The 20,895-nt window shown below is 54.1% G+C and overlaps 1 protein-coding gene and 1 long non-coding RNA gene across 2 annotated transcripts; one reads left to right on the top strand and one right to left on the bottom strand.

Moving 5' to 3' along the window:
• The first annotated feature begins 682 nt into the window (after positions 1-682).
• LOC118713917 lies at positions 683-19,126 on the top strand. Its single transcript, XR_004986443.1, has 3 exons — positions 683-869; positions 6,978-6,983; positions 19,114-19,126. It is a non-coding gene; the product is annotated as an uncharacterized LOC118713917 (long non-coding RNA).
• On the bottom strand, positions 1,622-20,619 carry IGSF23 (immunoglobulin superfamily member 23). The gene is made up of 5 exons (XM_036428719.2): positions 20,456-20,619; positions 12,583-12,909; positions 7,747-8,013; positions 4,520-4,670; positions 1,622-1,964 (listed from the first exon to the last, which is right to left on the bottom strand). The coding sequence occupies exons 1-5, from the start codon at positions 20,517-20,519 to the stop codon at positions 1,931-1,933; spliced, it is 843 nt and encodes a 280-aa protein (XP_036284612.1). The 5' UTR covers positions 20,520-20,619; the 3' UTR covers positions 1,622-1,930.
• Positions 20,620-20,895: the final 276 nt, after the last annotated feature.

Below are 20,895 nucleotides of genomic sequence, written 5' to 3'. Positions count from 1 at the left end.
GGGAGGGAGCAACAGGGAAGTGGGGTGATTGGAAACAGAAATTTCAGGCAGCCTGCCTCGGAGACCAACCCCACCATGTGCAACCTGTGTGGGTAATATACCATATGAATCACAGGAGGTGCAGAGTGTCTGGTGGCTGGCACACGGGCACCTGTTCGGATCTGCTACTGCTATGATTAATCACTAGAGGCCCGGTGCACGAATTTGTGCATTTAGGAGGGGTGTCTCTCAGCCTGGCTTGTGCCCTCTTGCAGTCCAGGAGCCCTTGGGGGATGTCCAACTGCTGGTTTAGGCCCGCCCCCTTAGCGCTGTCCTGGAAGTGGGAGAGGCTCCTGCCACCACCACTGTGCTTGCCAGCTGTGAGCCCAGCTTGTGGCCGAGCAGCACTCCCCCTGTGGGAGCACACTGACTACCAGGAGGCAGCTCCTGCGTTGAGTGTCTGCCCCCTGGTGGTCAATGCATGTCATAGCAACCAGTCGTTCTGCAGTTTGGTCAATTTGCATATTAGAATTTTATTATATAGGATAATGACATGGTAAGTGGCTTTCTGTTGGATGTTCTTCAAATGTCAGGTATTTCCACATGGGAGTTTCATCCATTCTCATCTCCCCCTTGCCTGCCAGCTGCCAGGATTCTCCAGCAACTCAGAAGCCAGTGGCCAATCTTGTGTGATTGTTGGGGGTGGTGAACCCCACCCCATTTCCGTGCCTTTGGAAGCCTTCTTCTCTTGTTGCAGACATATATGGGGGATACCTGCCCTGCAAGGCCAGACTCCCCCGTTTTCTGAGCACTGAGCCCCCACAGGTAGCTCGGAGCTCCCAGGGCTTTGATTATACCTGCCCCCTCTCCAGCCACAGTGGTGGGAACAAGTGAGCCCACCGGATGCCTTTCCCACTGTTCCAGAAACAAGGCAAAGGGGTTTTGGCTAAGTTGGGCTGTTCCCTGAAACAGGCGTGGAAACCGTGGGATGGCGTCTTTCTCCTCTCGAAGGGAGAAGCACTGAGCAGCCATCTGTGGAAAGAGACAGAGAACTGTGAATCCGTGTTCCTGGCGGAGAGGATTGCAAAGGGAGGGATGCGAGGCAGAGAGAGGCAACCGCCCTGGTCCAAGCACTGATGGCCACCGGGTTCTTCCCCTCCCACTAACAGGCGGAGTCCCAATTCCCCGCCTCTTGAATCTGGGCTGGTCATGTGACTTGCTCTGGCCAATAAGATGTGGCAGAAGTGGTGATGTGTCAATCCCTAACCTAGGCCCTGCCACGCATTGCCCCTTCTGTTCTCACGCTTGGAATCCTGCCTCTGTCATGTGAACAAGCTTGGGTGGGCCTGCTGGGATATGAGAAAGATGCAGAGAGAGGCTGGTCTTCCCAGGTGAGGTTATCCTATGCCAGGCACCCCTTAGGCAGTCTGCCAACTGACCACGATGCATGAGTGAGCCCAACAGAGACCAGAAGAATGGCCCAGCTAACATTGATAGCCCACAGAATTGGAAGCTAGATAAATAGCTGTGGTTTCAAGACTTAAGTATGGGAAGGTATTGTTTGTTACACAGCAAGTGCTAACTGATACACCCTTGGATTCCTGAAAAATCTTCTTGGGTCCTAATAGTAAACGCTTCCTTATATTTTTTTTATTGAGGCACTACAGTGAGTTTTTTTTGCTGGCATCCCAAGAGTTTTATGAAATATATACACTGCTTGTGGGGGTGGTTTCCAGGAGTTGGGTGAGAGGGGCAGATGGGGTGTCTTGGATAATTGGTCCCCAGGGCTCTCAACAACGGGGGAACATACAACAAACACATGATCAGGAAACCAGGAGGGAGGAGATCTCCCATGGAGCCCCCAGGAAACTTCATCTCATCCCTGAACAGAGGATTCTCTTCCCACCCTCTGTGGCATCAGCTCCCAGGCTGACAGGCACGTACTCACACTTCAGCAGCATCTTTGGATCCTTCCCCTGTCAGATCTGCAATGGAATGAAGAAACATTATCATCACAGTCACTATAATAATAAATACATTTATTGAAGGCTGACCGTACACCAGGTACTCTTTACTGGGCTTCCCTCCCACTGTCTTAGGTCCTTGCACACCCATACTTTGAGGTAAGCATTACCGTTACCCCTGTTTTGCAGATGGGGCACAGAGCATTACAGGACTCACTCGCTAGCACATGGCAGAGCGGGAATGGACCCAAATAGCCTCATTTGGGATCCATGGCCTTCATGGGGAATGACACATCACCACTTCCGCCACATCCTATTGGCCATGGCAAACAAGAGTGGTCTCTGCTGGCCCTTGGTGGGTGTGGTTGGTGTGTGTGAGGTCCCCACCCCACCCCACCCTTCTTTTTCTGAGGACCTCCCCTCCCCAATGGCAGCATCCAGACAGTCACCCATGTTCCCATGACCTCATCTCCAAGGTCACTGCTAATTCAACCAGGCTGGTTCCTTCTGGCAGATGCCAGAAGTGATCTGTTGTCTGAAACTAAATGGGTCTTGGCCAAGATGACGGGGTGGACCACAGGTGACACCTCCAACGCACTCCGGGAGACAGGAAATGGGGGTGGTCTGGGCGAGGAGGATCACGCCAGCCTGATTTCTCACTCTTCCTTCCTAAGAACTTGGTTTTGGAATCGGGTCTGGGTTTGGTTCAGGGTCAGCCAGGTACCGGCTGTTTGTCATTGGGCGAGTTGATGAGTTTCTCTGAGTTTTGGTTCCACTCGTTTTGAAAACGAGGACAAGAACAGAACCCACCGCTGAGAGTTCTCATGACTCAAAGATCCTGGCTCATCCCGAGGATCCCGGAAATGCCACAGTGAAGGTGATGGGGGCGGTTCAGGCCGAAGCCTGGCCCTCCCCGCCTCCAGGAGGCTCCCCATGGAATGCGCAGACCAGAGGTCTGGGCCCCGAGGCCTGGCCAAACCAGTTCAACTTGCAGATTTCTCTTCCTCCGTCCCTAAGCTACAACGGTGTGCATTGTTAGTGGTGAGAAAAGAGGCAGCGGGGGTCGGAGACTGGACCTGGGAGTGAGGCAGGGCTTTGAGTTGGAACCCCTTCTCTCCAGCTGTGGGGTCTGAAGCCAGTCACCTCTTCCCGAGCCTTCGTTTCCTCTCTGACAAAAAACGAGATCTTCACCGCTACCCCGCCCTGCTGCCCTCTCTCGTGGAGACTGAAACGAATAGTGTTTAGCAAGCACCTAGCAGGCATTCAATACAGGTAAGTTATTACAGCAGGACGATGGCTGACACAGCTAGGATTCACATGTAAGTCAGAACGACTGAGCACTTCTGCCCACCACAGAGGCAGTCACTCATTCATTCATTCATCCTTCCATTCATTCATTCAATCCCTCCTCGGCTCTAAACCCACATGACCTCCATCTCACTCAGAACAAAGGCCAGGTACTGACCGGACCCAGACACCTTCCCCTGTTTGGTGCCTTCTTTTCCTCTCAGATCCCAGACCATGCTTCTTTCCCATCCCTCATGCCACTCCAGCCACACAGGCCTCCTTGCAAATTTTTTAAAAAATACATATATTTTATTGATTTTTTCACAGAGAGGAAGAGAGAGGGATAGAGAGTTAGAAACATTGATGAGAGAGAATCACCAATCAGCTGCCTCTTGCACACCCCCTACTGGAGATGTGCCCGCAACCAATGTACATGCCCTTGACTAGAATCGAACCTGGGACCTTTCAGTCCACAGGCCGACGCTCTATCCACTGAGCCAAACCGGCAAGGGCTCCTTGCAATTTTAGTTAACATGCCAGGCACGTCCCACCTCAGGCCTTCGTACGGGCGGTTCCCTCTGCCAGGTGTGCCCTGTGTCTCCCCCCATCTCCCTCGTACTCACGGGCTCCCTCCCTCCTTTCCTTTGCACCATGTCCTTGCTGACATGTCCCTCTCCCGGGGATGTCTGGACTGACTTAGCTCCGTTGCTCCTAGTCCCCACACTCCCTGTCCCCCTCCCGGCCTCATTCCTCTCCTTTGCACTCATCAGCCTCCACATGCGGCCTGTCGTTCATTCCCTGGGTCGTCACACAATCGTTGGCCTCTGCCTAGGACGAGAGTTCCTGGGGGCAGGGACTCCGCACTATTAATCCCCACAGAATCCCCAGCCCCTGGCTCACAGAGGCAGGTGCCCAACCGATATGTGTCTGTACCCCAGACACTGTTGTAGGCGCTTTAGGAATATTCGCCTGTTTACTCCTCACAGCAGCCCTGTGAGGCGGGTGTTATTGGTGCCTTCCCCATTCTGCAGGTAGGCAAACTGAGGCACGCAAAGGGGAAGTGGCTTCACGGCGGGTCAGCAATGGAACTGGCATTTGCACCAGACAGACCAGCATCAAAACCCTCTCCCGACTCCTGTGGCCCCGGGGGGGACGGAGGAGGCAGATGGCGCCCTCCGGGCTCAGTGCCATCCTCTCGGAACGCGCCCGAAGCTCCTCGGGAGGAGGCGTTTCGCTTGCTTTGCTGCTGGGGCGGGCGGTCCAGGCCCAGGGCCGGGGACAGACGGTACCTTTGGATCTGGACGATGGCGGAGCCGATTCCCAGCATCACGACCACCAGCCCCACACATCCGGCCACCAGGAGGGCGATGGCAGATCCTCCTGACAGCGTGAGGACGGGGTCCGGGTCGATGGGCTCATCCATGGAGCCCATGTCGGCTTCTGGAAACCGAGAACGGGTGAGACAGGAGCAACCATCCTCCCTCCACAACCCCCACTCCCGCCACCCCCGCGCCTCCATGTCGCTCCCGCCCATCCCTTCCTCCCCATCCTCCAGGTCTCTGCCCAGGCCTCCTCCCTGCTCTCCTGCCCCAGCCCCTCCCCACCCCTCGTCCCACCGTACGGAAGTCCGTGTCCTCTCTGAGGCTCAAACAGGACCCGTGCCTCCTCTGCTCAAAAGCTTGCCGTGACCCCCCAGTACCCCTCACCGTGGCCTTCAAGGCTCTGCCACCTGGCCAGCCTCCTCTCTCCTCACCCCACTTCATAAGCCACCCATTGGACTCGCTAAATTAGTAAGCTCACCTCTCTCTCTCTCTCTTTCTCTCTCTCTCTCTCTCTCTCTCTCTCTCTCTCTCTCTCTCTCTCCCCCCCCACGTCTGGGCCTTTGTTTTTGTTTTTGTTTTTTTAATATATTTTATCGATTTTTTACAGAGAGGAGGAGAGAGAGATAGAGAGCTAGAAATGTCGATGAGAGAGAAACATCAACCAGCTGCTCCTTACACACCCCCTACTGGGGATGCTGCCCACAACCAATGTACATGCCCTTGACCAGAATCGAACCTGGGACCTTTCAGTCCGCAGACCGACGCTCTACCACTGAGCCAAACCGGTTTCAGCTGGGCCTTTGTTTGTGCCCCCGGAACCCCTCATGTGCCATTTCTCTCCCTTTGGCCTGGTCACTGCTCTGTGTTCCAGTACCAGCTCAGAGGTCCTCCCTCCAGAAGGCCCTCCCTGATCCCCTTGCTGGGTCAGGCATCCCCGTGGGTCCCACACCCCAGCCTTCCCTCTCCCCTGCTCCCTTACGTCCGTGGGTGCTCAGTGGACGTCTCCTGAACAGTTGATGAACGAGTAAAGAAGGTCTTAGAAGTATTATCTTTCTCAGTGAACATCTCAAGGTCACCAGGTGCTACAAGTTTTATACTCCCCCTCACCCCCCCAGTGAATCATCTCAAATCCAAATCCTGAACCACCCCTTCCCCAACACCCCCCCCCCCCCCCCCGGACTCCAGCCCTCTGGGACCCAGCCAAGCCAGGCTTTCTATCACCCTCGCCTCTCCGCGCTCTGGATCTTTTCACGTGTTCTCTGCTGCCCAAACACCTCCCCCGGTTCCCTGCTGGCCAGCTCCTCTGAGTCCGTCTAGCCCACTCCAAGCCACTTGTCCTCCGTGAATAAAAACAGGAAAAATAATACCTGTGTTTCCCCGAAAATAAGACATCCTCCGAAAATAAGACCTAGTGCATGGAAAGATAAGACATCCCCTTAAAATAAGACCTAGCGCAACTTTGGGAGAAAAAATTAATATAAGACACTGTCTTATTTTCGGGGAAACAGGGTAGTCATGCTCATTGCTGCTAGTTAAAGCACCTGCTGCAGAGTCCGGATGGCTCAGTCGGTAGAGCATCAGACTGTTAAAGCACCTGCTGCTGACAGGTATTCTGTCGGCATCGTCCACGGCGTTACCTCAGCCATTACAACAGTCGTATGCACAGGAGGAAAGTGAGACTCAGAGAACGGGAGCCACCTGGCCAGGAGGGCACCGGGGCAGGAATTGAAACCAGCTTCAACCAGCTCCCAAACCCCTTTTCTTATCCCAGCCACCAGCTGCTCTTGTTATCGCTGCCCAGGATCTCAGGCACCTGCTGCCTACGGAAACCATCACAAAATCCTGCATAATGGAAGGCTAACATGCAAATCGACCGGACGGCAGAACAACCAGTCACTATAACACACACTGACCACCAGGGAGCAGACGCTCAACGCAGGAGCTGCGCCCTGGTGGTCTGTATGCTCCCACAGGGGAAGCTCTGCTCAGCAGAAGCCAGGCTCAAGGCTGGTGGGCTCAGCGGTGGTGGCTGGACCCTCTCCCGCTTCTGTGGTAGCACTAAAGATATCTGACTGATGGCTTAGGCCCACTCTCCATGGGCCAACAGTTGGATATCCCCCTAAGGACTTCCAGACTGCGAGAGGATGCAGGCCAGGCTGAGGGACACCACCATTCACACACACAGTGCACGAATTTCCTGCACTGGGCCTCCAGTTAATAATATTGATAAATGCTAATTGTAGCAAGGATACTACTGTGTTTCCCCAAAAATAAGACATTCTCCAAAAATAAGACCTAGCGCAGGGAAAGACAAGACATCCCCTGAAAATAAGACCTAGCGCAACTTTGGGAGAAAAAATTAATATAAGACGCTGTCTTATTTTCGGGGAAACAGGGTATCTAGTGCGTATCAAATATTCACTAGGGTTCAGTAGCGTGAGGCACTGTTCTCTTACGCTGTTCACCTGCTTATCTCATTGAATGCTCACAACTATACTTTGGTGCATGGAATCCTGGGCAGCAGTAACACGGGGGAGGAAGGGTCTCTGAGCCTGGCCTGCACCCTCTGGCAGTCTGGGGATGTCCAACTGATGGCTTAGGCCTGCTCTCCATGGGAACAGGCCTGAGCTGTCAGTCGGACATCCTTAGCGCTGCCACCGAGGTGGGAGAGGGTCCCCCCACCGCCGCTGAGCCCACCAGCCTTGAGCCCGGCTTCTGCTCTGTGGGAGCACTCGGACCACCAGGGCGCAGCTCCACCAGGGCGTCTGCTCTCTGGTGGTCAATGCGCGTTATAGCGACTGATTGTTCCTCTTATTTTTCCAGTTTCACAGGTGGGGAAACTGAGGCAAGGCGATGGCCCAAAGTCGCACGGCCAGGAAGTGGAGCCGGACCTCAAACTCCATGCCCGTGCTCAGCACCACGTGCTACGTTAGCACCTGCACGTTCCCACGGTCACGTGCTGAGGCTCAGCGAGGCGGAGGGGCTCCAAAAGTCACGCCCAGGAGGTGACAATCCTGGGCAGCCGGCTCCAGGTCATGGGCTGAGCGTCCGTGAGAGCTGAGCCACAGCCTGCCATCCGTCACACGGGCCAGGCAGGCCCGATGTGCTGACCACGTGGCTGTAAAGCTCACCCAAGGGGGTCCCGGGGAGCCAGGAAGACCGGCCAGCGGCCAGCGAGGGCGCAGGGGACTCACCCGGCAGGGAGACGTCCACGGACTTGGCGGAGGGCTGTCCCTGGCTGCTCCGGGCCGAGCACGTGTAGGTGCCCAGGTGCTCCCGGGCCAGCCGCCGGAGGAGCAGCTTCTCCCCGGTGCCCCGGGGCTGCCCGTGGAAGGTCCAGTGGATCAGGAGCGAGGGCGCGATCCGGTTGGGCACACACCCCAGGACCACCGAGAAGTTGAGTTCGCTGCGGACGACGCCCAGCGAGGTCTCCGGGAAGGTGAGCAGCAGCAGCTCGAAGTCTGTGTGCGCAGGGAGGAAGGCCGTGAGGGCGCGGAGGGACTGGGAGGTCCAGTGCCTTCCCAGCCTTTTCGGGCGTGACCCTCGGTAAGAAATGCCCTTCAGATCTCACTCAGCATGTTCGTTCCTGAACACACACCGCAGGCAACCGGAAGACACATGTCGTAAAATTAGCCATCATCGCTAGGAGTAACGCGTTCTGCCACTTCGTATTATGTTTCATTTTGAGTTTTGAATGCTGATTGCAATCTGCTAAATGGTCTCTCCACCCCCCACCCCCCACCCCCTCCACCAGAGGGCAGTACAGAACATGGAGTTATGTAAATATCCCAGCCCCACCCCCCACCCCCTCCACCCCCACCCCCACCCCCCGCCTCCCAAGCCTGGGTCTCCCTCGCGGTATAGCAAACGGGGAGTTAACACGCGTGCAGAATGAATGGTGTTTGGCTCATAGAAGAACCCAGTCTAGCCGAAGGCGGTTTGGCTCAGTGGATAGAGCGTCGGCCTGCGGACTGAAAGGTCCGGGGTTCGATTCCGGTCAAGGGCATGTACCTTGGTTGGGGGCACATCCCCAGTAGGGGGCGTGCAAGAGGCAACTGATGATGTTTCTAGCTTTCTATCCCTCTCTCTTCCTCTCTGTAAAAACTCAATAAAATATAATAAATAAATAAAGATATATATATATATATATATATATATATATACATATATCAAACAAACAAACAAACAAAAAAACACACACCCAGTCTAGGCACCTGTTACATTGATTCTTGTTTCTGCACATGGTGAGCTTTCTCCTCCTCAAGGCTTAGCTCAGGCACCACCTGCTCCAGGAAGCTTCTGTGAGCTCTCTGGCATTGCACTGAAATCTTAAATGAGGTCCATGCGGAGGTTCCCCATTCACCATGGCATCACACTCCCCAGGTTCAAATCCCAGCTGTGTTCTCTCTGATCCTTAACCTGACCCTAAAAAACCCAAACCTCTTTCAGTTATAAAATAAAATAAAATAAAATAGGAATTGGACGGGGGAGAATTGTGTGTGTCTGTCTGTAAAGAGCATCCCCCAGGAGCCAGAGGCTCAAGCCCCAAGCCTCAGAGGCCCCCTTTACTCCCCTCTTTCTCCCCCACCCACATCTAATCCATCAGCAAATCCTGGGGGCTCTGCCTTCAAAATAGTCCAGAATGCAACCACTCCCCAGCTCCTCGCCTCTCCCTGGGCCAGCTGGGGCGGTGGGGCTGGGATATTTACATAACTCCCACTAGGGGGCCAGTGCACGAAATTCGTGCATGGGTGGGGGTGGGGGTGCCTCAGCCCAACCTGTACCCTCTCCAATCTGGGAGCACTCAGGGGATGTCCTACTAATGGCGTAGTCCTGCTCCCCGTGGTTCTCTGCTCTCTGCGGACCTGCCTGCAGGCCCTGGTGTCTGCTCTCTGTGTGGATCTGCTTTCCCCTTGTTGCCACAGCCAGGGGCAAGCATGGCCCTGCTGTCTGCTTGCTCACTGTGGGGGATTTCCCGCCCCGACCCCAACTGCTCTGCCTATGCATGGGCCTATAGGCTCAGAGCGGCTGCTTGGTGCCGGTGCAAGCACCTGCTGTGGAAGGGCAGGTCCTGGGCAGGACATGGGCCCCTGGGCCCCCATGCGGTCCCCTCAGCCTGAGTCACGGTGCCCGAGTCCCCACACGGAGATGCGGAGAGCGCAGCCAGACAATGTGGGCCAGGGCACAGAAGCCAGGCGGGCAGCACGCTCTCTCCCAGCTGGCCTCCCACACCGGCTCCTGCATGAGCCCAGCTCACCCGGAAGGGGCTGCACAGGCACCCAGCATCTGAGTGGTGGTGGTGGTGGTGGGGCCGGAGGGGGCTCCCAGCAAATGAGCCCTGGTATTCCAGGGAAGAGTACCAGGGGGTGTAAGAGTGAGCTCGGCAGGCACCCCACATTCTTACCGCACCTCTATCCCCGTCACCCCTGCCCCCAGGTAGCCAGTGAGAGGTTGCAGGGCATTGCCAAAGCCTGCCATGTTCTGTACTGCCCTCTGGTGGTCAGCACCTGTCATAGCAAGTGGTCAAACTCCCCATCTCCTTGTTGAACGATCACCAGAGGGAACAATTTGCATATTAGGCTTTTATTGTATAGGATAGCCATTCTGACAGGTGTGAGGTAATATCTCACTGTTATTCTAACTTGCATTTCTCTAGTGACTAGTGATGTTGAATATCTTTCCATATGTCTATTGGCCATCGGTATGTTCTCTTTGGAGAAGTGTCTATTCAGGTCCTATGCTCATTTTCAAATCGGATTGTTTCCTTTTTTTTTTGTCTTTTAATTTCTATTGTTTTCTTTTTTTGTGTGTGGTTTGTTGTTGTTGTTAACCCTCACCCGAGGATATTTTTCCATTGAATTTTAGAGAGAGTGGAAGGGGAGAGACACACAGAGAGAAACATAGATGCAAGAGAGACACAGATTGGTTGCCTCCCGCATGCACCCCAAGGAGGGTTGGGGATTGAGCCTGTAACTGAGGTACCTTTGACTGAAATAGAACCCAAGATTCGCTCTATCCACTGAGCCAAACTGGTTAGGGCTGCTGTTGTTTTTTAAAAGGTGATTTTTTGTTTTGTTTTGTTTTATAGAGAGAGGAAGGGAGACACAGAGAGAAAAACATTGATATGAGAGTGAAACATTGAGCCGAAACCGGTTTGGCTCAGTGGATAGAGAGTTGGCCTGTGGACTCAAGGATCCCGGGTTCGATTCCGGTCAAGGGCATGTACCTTGGTTGTGGGCACATCCCCAGTGGGGGTGTGCAAGAGGCAGCTAATCGATGATTCTCTCTCATCAGTGTTTCTAACTGTCTATCCCTCTCTCTTCCTCTCTATAAAAAATAAATAAAATATATTTTTTAAAAAAGAGAGAGAGAGTGAAACATTGATAAGCAGCCTCTTGCAATGTCCTAATTGAGGATTGAACCCGTAACCCGGGCATGGACCCTGACTGGGAATCAAACCAGCAACCTTTCAGTGTACAGGATGATGGCCTACCAACTGAGCCACACCAGCCAGGGCTGGTGTTGAGTTTTGTAAGTTCTTTATAAATTTTGGATATTAACCCCTTATCAGATGTATCTGTTTGCCCATTCAGTGGGTTGTCTCTCATTTTGTTGGTGGTTTCCTTGGCTATGCAAAACTTTTTTAGTTGAATGTATTCCCATTTATTTTTCTTTTGTTTCCCTTGCCCATGCAGATATATCAGAAAAAATATTGCTACAAGAAATGTCCGAGATTTTACTGTCTATTCTTTCTCCTATCATTGTCATTGTTTCCGGTCTAACATTTAAGTCTTTAAACTATTTTGAGTTTTTTCTTTCTTTCTTTTTTTTTTTTTTAACTTTTTAAAAAATATATTTCTTTATTGATTTCAGAGAGGAAGGGAGAAGAAAAGAGAGAAACATCAATCATGAGAGAGAATCATCGATCCACTGCCTCCTGCACGCCCCCTGCTGGGGATCGAGCCCACAACCCAGGCATGTGCCCCTGGGCAGAATTGAACCTGGGACCCTTCAGTTCGTAGGATGATGCTCTATCCACTGAGCCAAGCCAGCCAGGGCTGAGTTTATTCTTGTGTATATGTAAGCAGTTGGTCGAGTTGGTTTTTTTTTGGTTTTTTTTTTGCACATATCGGTCCATTTTCCCCCATTTATTGCACAGACTATCTTTACCCCATGGTATGTTCTTGCCTCCTTCGACAAATATTAATTAATATTAATGGGTTTATTTCCAGGCTTTCTATTCTGTTCCATTGATCTATATGCCTATTCTTTTTTTTTTTTTTTAATATATTTTATTGATTTTTCTTACAGAGAGGAAGGGAGAGGGATAGAGAGCTAGAAACATCGATGAGAGAGAAACATCGACCAGCTGCCTCTTGCACATCCCCTACCGGGGATGTGCCCACAACCAATGTACATGCCCTTGACCGGAATCGAACCTGGGACCTTTCAGTCCGCAGACCAACGCTCTACCGCTGAGCCAAACCGGTTTTGGCTATATGCCTATTCTTATGCCAGTGCCATGCTTGTTTGATTACTATGGCATTGAGGAATATAGTTTGATAATAGGTAGTGTGATTTCTCTCTCTTTGTTCTTTTTTCTCAAGATTGCTGGGGCTACTTAGATTTGTTTGTTTGTTTGTTTGTTTGTTTTTAGGTGTGTGTGGTTCCAGATACATTTTTAGGATATTTGTTCTAGTTCTTTGAAATACACCATGGTATCTGGAGAGAAATTGTATTGAGTCTATAGATTGCTTCGGATTATGAACATTTTAATGATTTAATTCTTCCTATCTGTGAACATGCCAGGCCACTGCCGGGCATATGGCAGTGGCCACCCCGGACCTGTCAGGGCCCTGGCCCTCCCTGGCTGACCACAGACATACGAGTGAGGCCAGAACGGTCCAGAGGAGTCATGGACTAAAGAGATGGTTCCTATTTTAAGGTTTCGTCGGAGGGGCCTTGTTCGGGAGCCACTGAGTGCTGGCACAGAAGGGGTTCTGATGGGCCCGGCTCTGAGCCCCACTCACCCTTGTCCTGTGTCTGCTCTGCCACACTCCTGCGTCCCCTCCTGGGGTCCAGCACCGCAGGGTAGCTGGTCATGTTTCTGATGACCGGGCTGGCTGGGGCACCCGGCATCGCGCGGCCAGCGTGGCCGGGCCCCCGGAGGCCCTCGTGGGAGAAGACCGGGCTGTCTTGCTGGGCCTCGTGCACTCGGGACCAGGAAGTGGAGAGAAGGCCATCGCGGCTCCTGGGGACAGGAAGGAGAGCCCCGGCTCCTTCTGTCACGGTGTCTGGAGGCGCAGAGGCGGGCAGCTCCGAGGAGGCAGGGCAGATGCAGGATGCGAGCAGGGTGCCTGGAGGAGGGGTGGGGGTGGGGAGAGAAGACAAGAGGGGAGTAAGTGGGACCCAAGGTGCGATGCCGCCCCCAGCAGCCCTTCCTGTGCTGGGGAGGACGAGGCCGGCACAGGGAGAGTTGACGTTCACAACAGGGATCATGAAAAACATTGTAGGATGGGAAAAGAACATTCGGTGAGAACCTCTTGTCAGCCAGACACGGTTCTAAGCACCGCACACGTGTTATCTCACATGTTCCTTATACCACGACCCCACGACGCACACGTTACACTGGGCGGTCGGCCGCACTGTAACCAGGGAGCTCTGTGGCCTCTCTGAGCTCCCTGGTCGGTGGCCCCGTGCCCTTTGCTTCTGACCGTGGGAGTGACCTTGCAGTTGCCGGTCCCACAGCTCCCTCCCTCTCTCCCTCCCTCCCAAATAGAATGCGTGTCAAGTGCTTACAATGGTGTGGTAACCAGGTGACTGCCAGATAGACGCTTGACAATAGAACTGTAATTTTCATCATTGTTATTATTCTTGCCCCCACAATGACAAGTACTGGGTGTGCTGTAAATATGCCTTTTAAAGATATAAAGTCATAAAATAAGTGGTTACATGTTAAGGATCAGAAATGCCTGCTTGCCGAAACCGGTTTGGCTCAATGGATAGAGCGTCGGCCTACGGACTGAAAGGTCCCAGGTTCGATTCTGGTCAAGGGCATGTACCTTAGTTGCGGGTGCATCCCCAGTAGGGGGTGTGCAAGAGGCAGCTGATCGATGTCTCTCTCTCACTGATGTTTCTAACTCTATCTCTCTCTCCACTCTCTGTAAAAAAAATCAATAAAATATATTTTAAAAGAAAAAAGAAAAAAAGAAATGCCTGCTTATAGAACAAAGCCCATCAGCACAGGTGGGCTGCGTCCTACTGGGCGGTCGTCTGTCTCTCCCTCTTGCACGGGTGCGAGCCCCTGGGTGCTGCAGGTCCCATGTCGCTTTACCAACACCCTGCCTTCACCTCTGCAAACTGTCCCTTTGCCAGACCCTGCTCATTGCTCCCTTTGAGTTCACCACCTCCTTCCTGTCCCCACCTTGACCGATCCAGCCATTCCAGCCCTATTTGAGGCGAAGAAGCAAAGATGCAAAGGATTCAAGGCCTCTCCCCAGGATGTGACCGGCGGTAAGCAGCACCTACGGAGTCGAAATTCTCAGCCACTGAAGTGCACTGTGGAGTGAGTCCCCGCCCTCAGTTTCTCTCACTTCCTCTCATTAGATTTCCGAGTCGCTCAGAGCTTAAAGCCGAGCCCTCGGAGTCTGTCTCCAGACCTCTGCTCTTGCCCACTCCACTCTGTGACCTCTCCCTGGAATGGTGCTGGTTGCAGTAAGAACACAAGCTCCTTCCATAAAAGATGGAAGAGTTTGCCCTGGCCGGTTGGCTCAGTGGATAGAGCGTCAGCCCATGGACTGAAGGGTCCCAGATTTGATTCTGGTCAAGGGCACGTACCTTGACCGGAATGCAGGAGGCAACCAATCAATGTGTCTCTCTCACATCCATGTTTTCCTTTTCCTTTTTCTTTTTTAAAATATATTTTATTGATTTTTGTTCAGAGAGGAAGGGAGAGAGATAGTTAGAAACATCGATCAGCTGCCTCTTGCACACCCCCTACTGGGGATGTGCCCGCAACCAAGGTACATGCCCTTGACCGGAATCGAACCCGGGACCTTGCAGTTCCCAACCCGACGCTCTATCCATTGAGCCAAATCGGTTTCGGCCATGTTTTTCTATGTCTCTCCCTCTTCCTTCCATTCTCTCTAAAAACCAACAGAAAAATATCCCAGAGTGAGAATTAACAACAAGAAGACGGAAAAGTTTGACAAAAATAAAAAGAAACTCCTATGAAAGTTAAAAAACAAACAAACAAAAAACAAAACCCACCATACACAAAGTCACTATAACAATGACCTACCAGGGAAAAGCATTTGCAACTGATATCACAGACAAAGTGCTCACTTCTCTAATACGTCAAGTGCTCCTAGAAACCAATAAGAACAATACCAACCACCTAACAGGGAAATATACAGGAGAGATGGGTAGGTGATTCTGAGAAAAGAAAATACAGCGTCTCTTGACATAGGGACAAGGTTCAGCTGTGCTCACAGCAAGATAAACGGAAATGAAAACAAGCGGAGGTAACAGGAATGCTTTGCGCCTAGCAGATTGGCCAACGTCCACGAGTCTGAAGCTGTCAGTGAGACCGAGGGCACAGGGAGCTCACACCGCTGGTGCAACCCCACGCAGAGGGCAGACTAAAGCTTCCCAGATCTAACGCGTGTCAAGTGCTTACAATGGTGTGCTAACTAGGTGACTGCCAGATAGATGCTTGACATTAGGACTGGAATTTCATCATCATTATTATTTTTTAATATATTTTATTGATTTTTTTTTTAACAGAGAGGAAGGGAGAGGGAGAGAGAGTCAGAAACATCGATGGAGAAAAACATCAATCAGCTGCCTCCTGCACACCTCCCACCAGGGATGTGACTGCAACCAAGGTACATGCCTTTGATGGGAATTGAACCTGGGACCTTTCAGTCTGCAGGCTGACACTATCCACTGAGCCAAACTGGTCAAGGCTTTATTATTATTATTATTACCCCCATAATTACAAGTACTGGATGTACTGTAAATATGCCTTTTAAAGATATAAAGTCATAAAATAAGGGGTTCCATGTTCAGGATCAGAAATGCTCGCTTATAGAACGAAGGCTGAGCGCTCTCCTGGGAAGTGGTGAGGAGGAGAGGCTGGGGGTGACGCCCGCAGCCGGCAGCATCGGCATGGACAACCGTGCGGAGCCCGGGAAGGGGTGAGAGGTCGCGGGGCAGCCCCAGGCGGTCTGACGCCAGATGCTGGCTGAGTGCCAGGGACTGTGCCACCTTCTCCCACCATCGCCTCCCCGAGCCCCTCAACCACCGAGGTTGGTTCCCAACATGTTTTGGCCAAGCCCCACCTAAGCATCTCTGGAATCCCGATGCCCCTCCACCCCGTGACACATAATTCTTTCCAGAGGCCCGGGGCATGGAACCCGTGTGGGGTACGGTCCCCAGGCCTGGCCTACGGTGTCCGGGCCATCTTCCCTGGCTGTCAGAGCCTGCCCGCCCGAGATGGGGGAGTGGGGGAGGACCGAGAGGTTGGCCGTTCCCACCTGCTTGCCAGCCCCACCTCCGCCACGGGTCGCCCTCTGTGTGTGGGGCAACTGGCGGGGCAGGACCTGGGCCTGGTGCAGCCTGTGTCCCTTCCCCCCCTCCCCCCAGCTCCCCATTCGCCATCAGGCAATCAGGGCCCGCGAGGGGTGGTCTCACATGATTGGTCACGTGGTCATTCTGCCGTTCTGCCGTTGGGGTCAAGTTGCATATTACCCTTTTGTTATATAGGGTTATTCAAAAGGCGAGCTCCTGTTCCCGTGGAGGAAGCCTAAAAGGCCATGAACTTGGTCTAAACAAGCTCCCAAAGAACGTGGCATCCACGAAAGAGGAAAATGAAAGAACCAGAGGACAGTTGAAGGACTGAGGAAGACATCACCGAGAAATTGTTAAAAAAAAAAAAAATAATAATAATATAAAGTGATATGAAAAATAGCAAATAAAGTCCCAAAACATAATAGAGGTCTTAAATGCATAAATATGTCACAATATATACTTATATGCTGTATCTGAGGCCCCTAGAGCCATAAGAAACGCAAACAGTTCACTGTTAATCACTCGTTCTCGAATGCCCCCCATGTTGGGAACCACTGTTCCGGTCTGTTCCACAGGCTGGGAAACTGAGACACAGGACACTTGCAGCTCGGACCCAAGGTCAGCAGGGCAGAGCCGGGAGCAGTCCCACCACCAGCCCCAGGACCCAGGCGGCTCTCTCTTCCTGCTTCCCTGGTGTTACTTATCTCCGCGCCTGCTCAGAAGCCTTCCATGCCTCCCCGGTGCCTGCAGGGCCTGCTCAGATCCTCGGCCTGGCACCCCCGCCCATGTCTCTGCTCTTCTCACCATCCCTCCCTCGTGTCTGCACCCGTCACACCCATCTCCACACCGCGCTCTGGCCGCCAGCCTTCGCCCACGCTGTGCCCCCGCCTGGAAGCTGTTCTCCTCCAACTCCTTCTCCAGCTGCCGTCCAAGCCTCGGCGCAGGCACCCTCTCCTCACGCCTCCCCTGGCGCCAGCTGTGCTTGGCAACGGGTGCTGAGCCCTCCCCGGACCGGACGGGATGGCGGGAGCTCTCGCCTCAGAGTGGCAGGAATGAGGTGTCAGACCCAGGTGCCTGCCCGGGGCTTTGCTGTCTCGTCTTGAGGAACACAAACTGCACTCTTGGGCTTTGATGAAACAGGAGCACAAGGAAGCCGCCTGCGCACCTGATGTCAGACCTGTCGGAGGCCGTTATTTCGATTTGGACGGCTTTGCAAGGTTCTTCCTGGTCACCGTCTCCCCAGCTTCACCCCTGAGCCCTGGGTCTCCCTCCTCACCCCATTCCTGCCCCCCACACTGCGGGTCATCCTGTCTGCGGGGGGAGGGAGTGTTCTCCCTCTGAGCTGTGAGCCCCGGAGGCTCTGTCCCCAGCACAGGCTGGGCACCGAACGGTGCTGGTTGAACCTGGGACCAAAGGGGCCGATTTCAAGTCCTGCTGCCTCCGCGCTGGAAGCGGTCCTGCACACGACGGGGTCGGGCCCTGGGGCTCAGGTAGGGCCCCCACACCCTCAGGAGAAGCCCGGGGCTGAGCAGCTCCCTCCAGCCGGAGGGAGTCTGGCTTCCTCTGCAGACTCGGAGGCCTCTGGACCTGGGTTTACAGCCCTGACTCTGCCACGTGCTGCTTCTGGGGCCCGAGCCTCAGTTTCCCCACTTATCAAGGTGGGTGGTTGATTAGTAACCGTTTCACAGGAGTGCCTGCGATTCAGGGAGATCATGAATGTTCAGGGCTGAGGAGAGTCCAACTTCGGTATTTTATACCTAAACTAAAATCTATTCATAAAGAAAAGATTAATAAAACCATCACACATAACTATTCTAACATTATTATATAATTATACATCATATAATATGTAATTAATGTAATAGATTGTTTTACATAGATGACATGGTTATGTATAAGATTATGATATATCAATTTATAATTAATACTACATAAGCATAAAGAAAAGTATAAATTACATTAATAAACAGAAACTATATTTTACATATATTTAAAATGTATTTCTAGCCGAAACCGGTTTGGCTCAGTGGTAGGGCGTCGGTCTGCGGACTGAAGGGTCCCGGGTTCGATTCCGGTCAAGGGCATGTACCTTGTTGCGGGTGCATCCCCGGTAGGGGGTGTGCAAGAGGCAGCTGGTCGATGTTACTCTCATCGACGTTTCTAGCTCTCTATCTCTCTCCCTTCTTCTCTGTAAAAAAATCAATAAAATATATTAAAAAAAAATAAAATGTATTTCTATAAAGGGTGTGGCAAAAGTAGGTTTACGGTTGTGAGTATACGAAACACAGTTTATTCTTTTATTATTTATTATCATAGTATTTTCAGTATGAACAGCTGTAAACCTCCTTCTGCCCCGCCCTGAATAGTATCCACTGAAGTGAGTAAATAAAACAGCGGGTATGTTTGGGCCCGGCAGGCGGAGGGGGCGTCTCGGCTGAGCCAGGGCCTGTGGCTCTTCTGTTTCACCTCTGACCTCTGAGTCAGGGCTCTCCCCGGCCCGCAGACACAGCCCGGGAAGACTGTGCACGGGGCCAGGCGGGTCCTGGAAATATCGGGGACACGTGTCCGGTGCCTGACCGCTATGCTGTGGGCCTGAGACTGACACAGAATAACATCCACAGGAACGAGCCCATGGAGAGAAGGACGCCGAGCTGGGATGGGGAGAGGGGGAGATTGAGAATGAACTTGAGTCCTTCCAGGGGTGAGGGCTGGGGACACACACATACACACACACCCGCCCGCCAGGCCAGGGGAGGGCGGAGGAACAGAGGGCTGGGGGGACACGGCCCTCCTGCAACAACTGAGGGAACAGCAAAGGTGCCCCCGCGATCCCCGCCGGCCAGGGTGGAGCCTGAGCAGAGGGCCCTGCAGGCTGTTCTTCAGGACCCTCACGGCCGGGCTTGCTGGCCTGTGGCCCTGCGACAGTGGCAGAAAGAGGCTGGAGGGGGCCGGGAGGTGGCAGCGAGCCTCCGGGGGCCACTGCATGGAAGCCCCTCACCCAGGAAGTGTCCTCACCCAGGAAGGTCCCCTCACCCAGGAAGGTCCCCTCACCCAGGAAGGTCCCCTCACCCAGGAAGCGCCCCTCACCCAGGAAGGTCCCCTCACCCAGGAAGGTCCCTCACCCAGGAAGGTCCCCTCACCCAGGAAGGTCCCCTCACCCAGGAAGCGCCCCTCACCCAGGAAGGTCCCCTCACCCAGGAAGTGTCCTCACCCAGGAAGGTCCCTCACCCAGGAAGCGCCCCTCACCCAGGAAGCGCCCCTCACCCAGGAAGGTCCCCTCACCCAGGAAGCGCCCCTCACCCAGGAAGGTCCCCTCACCCAGGAAGCGCCCCTCACCCAGGAAGCGCCCCTCACCCAGGAAGGTCCCCTCACCCAGGAAGCGCCCCTCACCCAGGAAGGTCCCCTCACCCAGGAAGCGCCCCTCACCCAGGAAGCGCCCCTCACCCAGGAAGTGTCCTCACCCAGGAAGTTCCAGTCACAAACCGTGCCCCAGCCACACAGACCGCCCCCCCCCTTACAACTGTGACCAGAGAACAGAAACCCCCCCTCTTCCTTCCCCCTGTGCCTATGGCCTGGGGGGGAGGGGGGGTTGGGGAGGGGATGCACAGACCACAGCTCCGGGCAGGGAAAAAGGCCGTGAGACAGGCCCGCCCTGTCCTGTGCTGCCCCCACGACCGCCTGACACAGGCCCGGCTGGGCGCAAGCAGAGCATTAACCCGGGGAAGTCGGGGTTTTGAAGTGACCCAGAACCGGACTGGACCAGACCTGGGGAAGGAGGGAAACCCCTTATTGTCTGAGCGGTGGATGAGTGTGGCTCTCCACGGGGGTCAAATCCCCCTTCTGCACTTCCCTGCTGTGTGGCCCACGGACGGTACATGACCTCCTGTGCCTCAGTGTCCCCTCTGTGGAACGGGATCCATCCAGCCCTGCACCACGGGGTCAGGAATGAAACGGTGCTCAGTGAAAGCTCCTGAGCTCGGTCACAAAGGCCTCTTTGTACCAGGGTTGCAGTTATTTTACGATGGACACTATCGCCACTTAAAAATTACGATTAGAGGGGCAGAGCTGGGTGAGATGGGCTGGTGGAAGGGGCTGGGGCGGGGTCCTTGCCAGCCCTGTGATCTGGTGCAGGGGGCGCCGGGCCTGCCTGAGCCTCCGTTTCCCCCTTTATGAGAGGGGCCCATAGCACAGGTGGGCAGCTCAGAGTGGGGCATCTGAGTGCCCAGAGCCGCAGCTCTGAGTGGGGCACCTCTCACTGGGATGGAAACTCCCCGAGGGGCGCCCCTCCCCGGTCCCTGAGCCGAGGGGCACCCCTGTCCCCCGCACGCGCACCTGTGAGCAGCAGTCCGTCCCAGGCAGGGCCGCGGCCGGGGCCGGTGTACAGGGGGCGCCTCATGCCGATTCTGTTCAGGGGCACAGCGGGAGCTCGCCCCGTCAGGAGTGGGGTTTCCTGGGCAGCTCAGGGCCAAGTACTCTGCCCTGGCCCTGCCCCTGCCCGGGCCACACCCCCACTCCCCTACTTCCCCTGCCCCCCCCCCCATGTCCCAGCCTCCAGCTGCGGGCTGGAAAGCCACCTCCAGGCCTGCAGGCTTCTCAGTTCTTCTCAGCAGGGGGTCGGTGGGGGTGAGGGGTGGGGAGCAGCGGGGAGCAGGGCTCCTGGAAGAGGGGCTCTGAGGTTTTGCTCCCCTCCCTCTCTGCACACCCTCCCCCCCCTCCCCACGCTGGGAAAGTGATAAAGGCAGAGGGTGGGGCCCAATGATCACCCCAAGTCA

This window comes from Pipistrellus kuhlii, unplaced genomic scaffold (assembly GCF_014108245.1).
Source record: "Pipistrellus kuhlii isolate mPipKuh1 unplaced genomic scaffold, mPipKuh1.p scaffold_m20_p_90, whole genome shotgun sequence".
Lineage (NCBI taxonomy): Eukaryota > Metazoa > Chordata > Mammalia > Chiroptera > Vespertilionidae > Pipistrellus > Pipistrellus kuhlii.
Note: the sequence above shows the minus strand (reverse complement) of the source record. Positions and strands in the feature narration are given on the sequence as shown.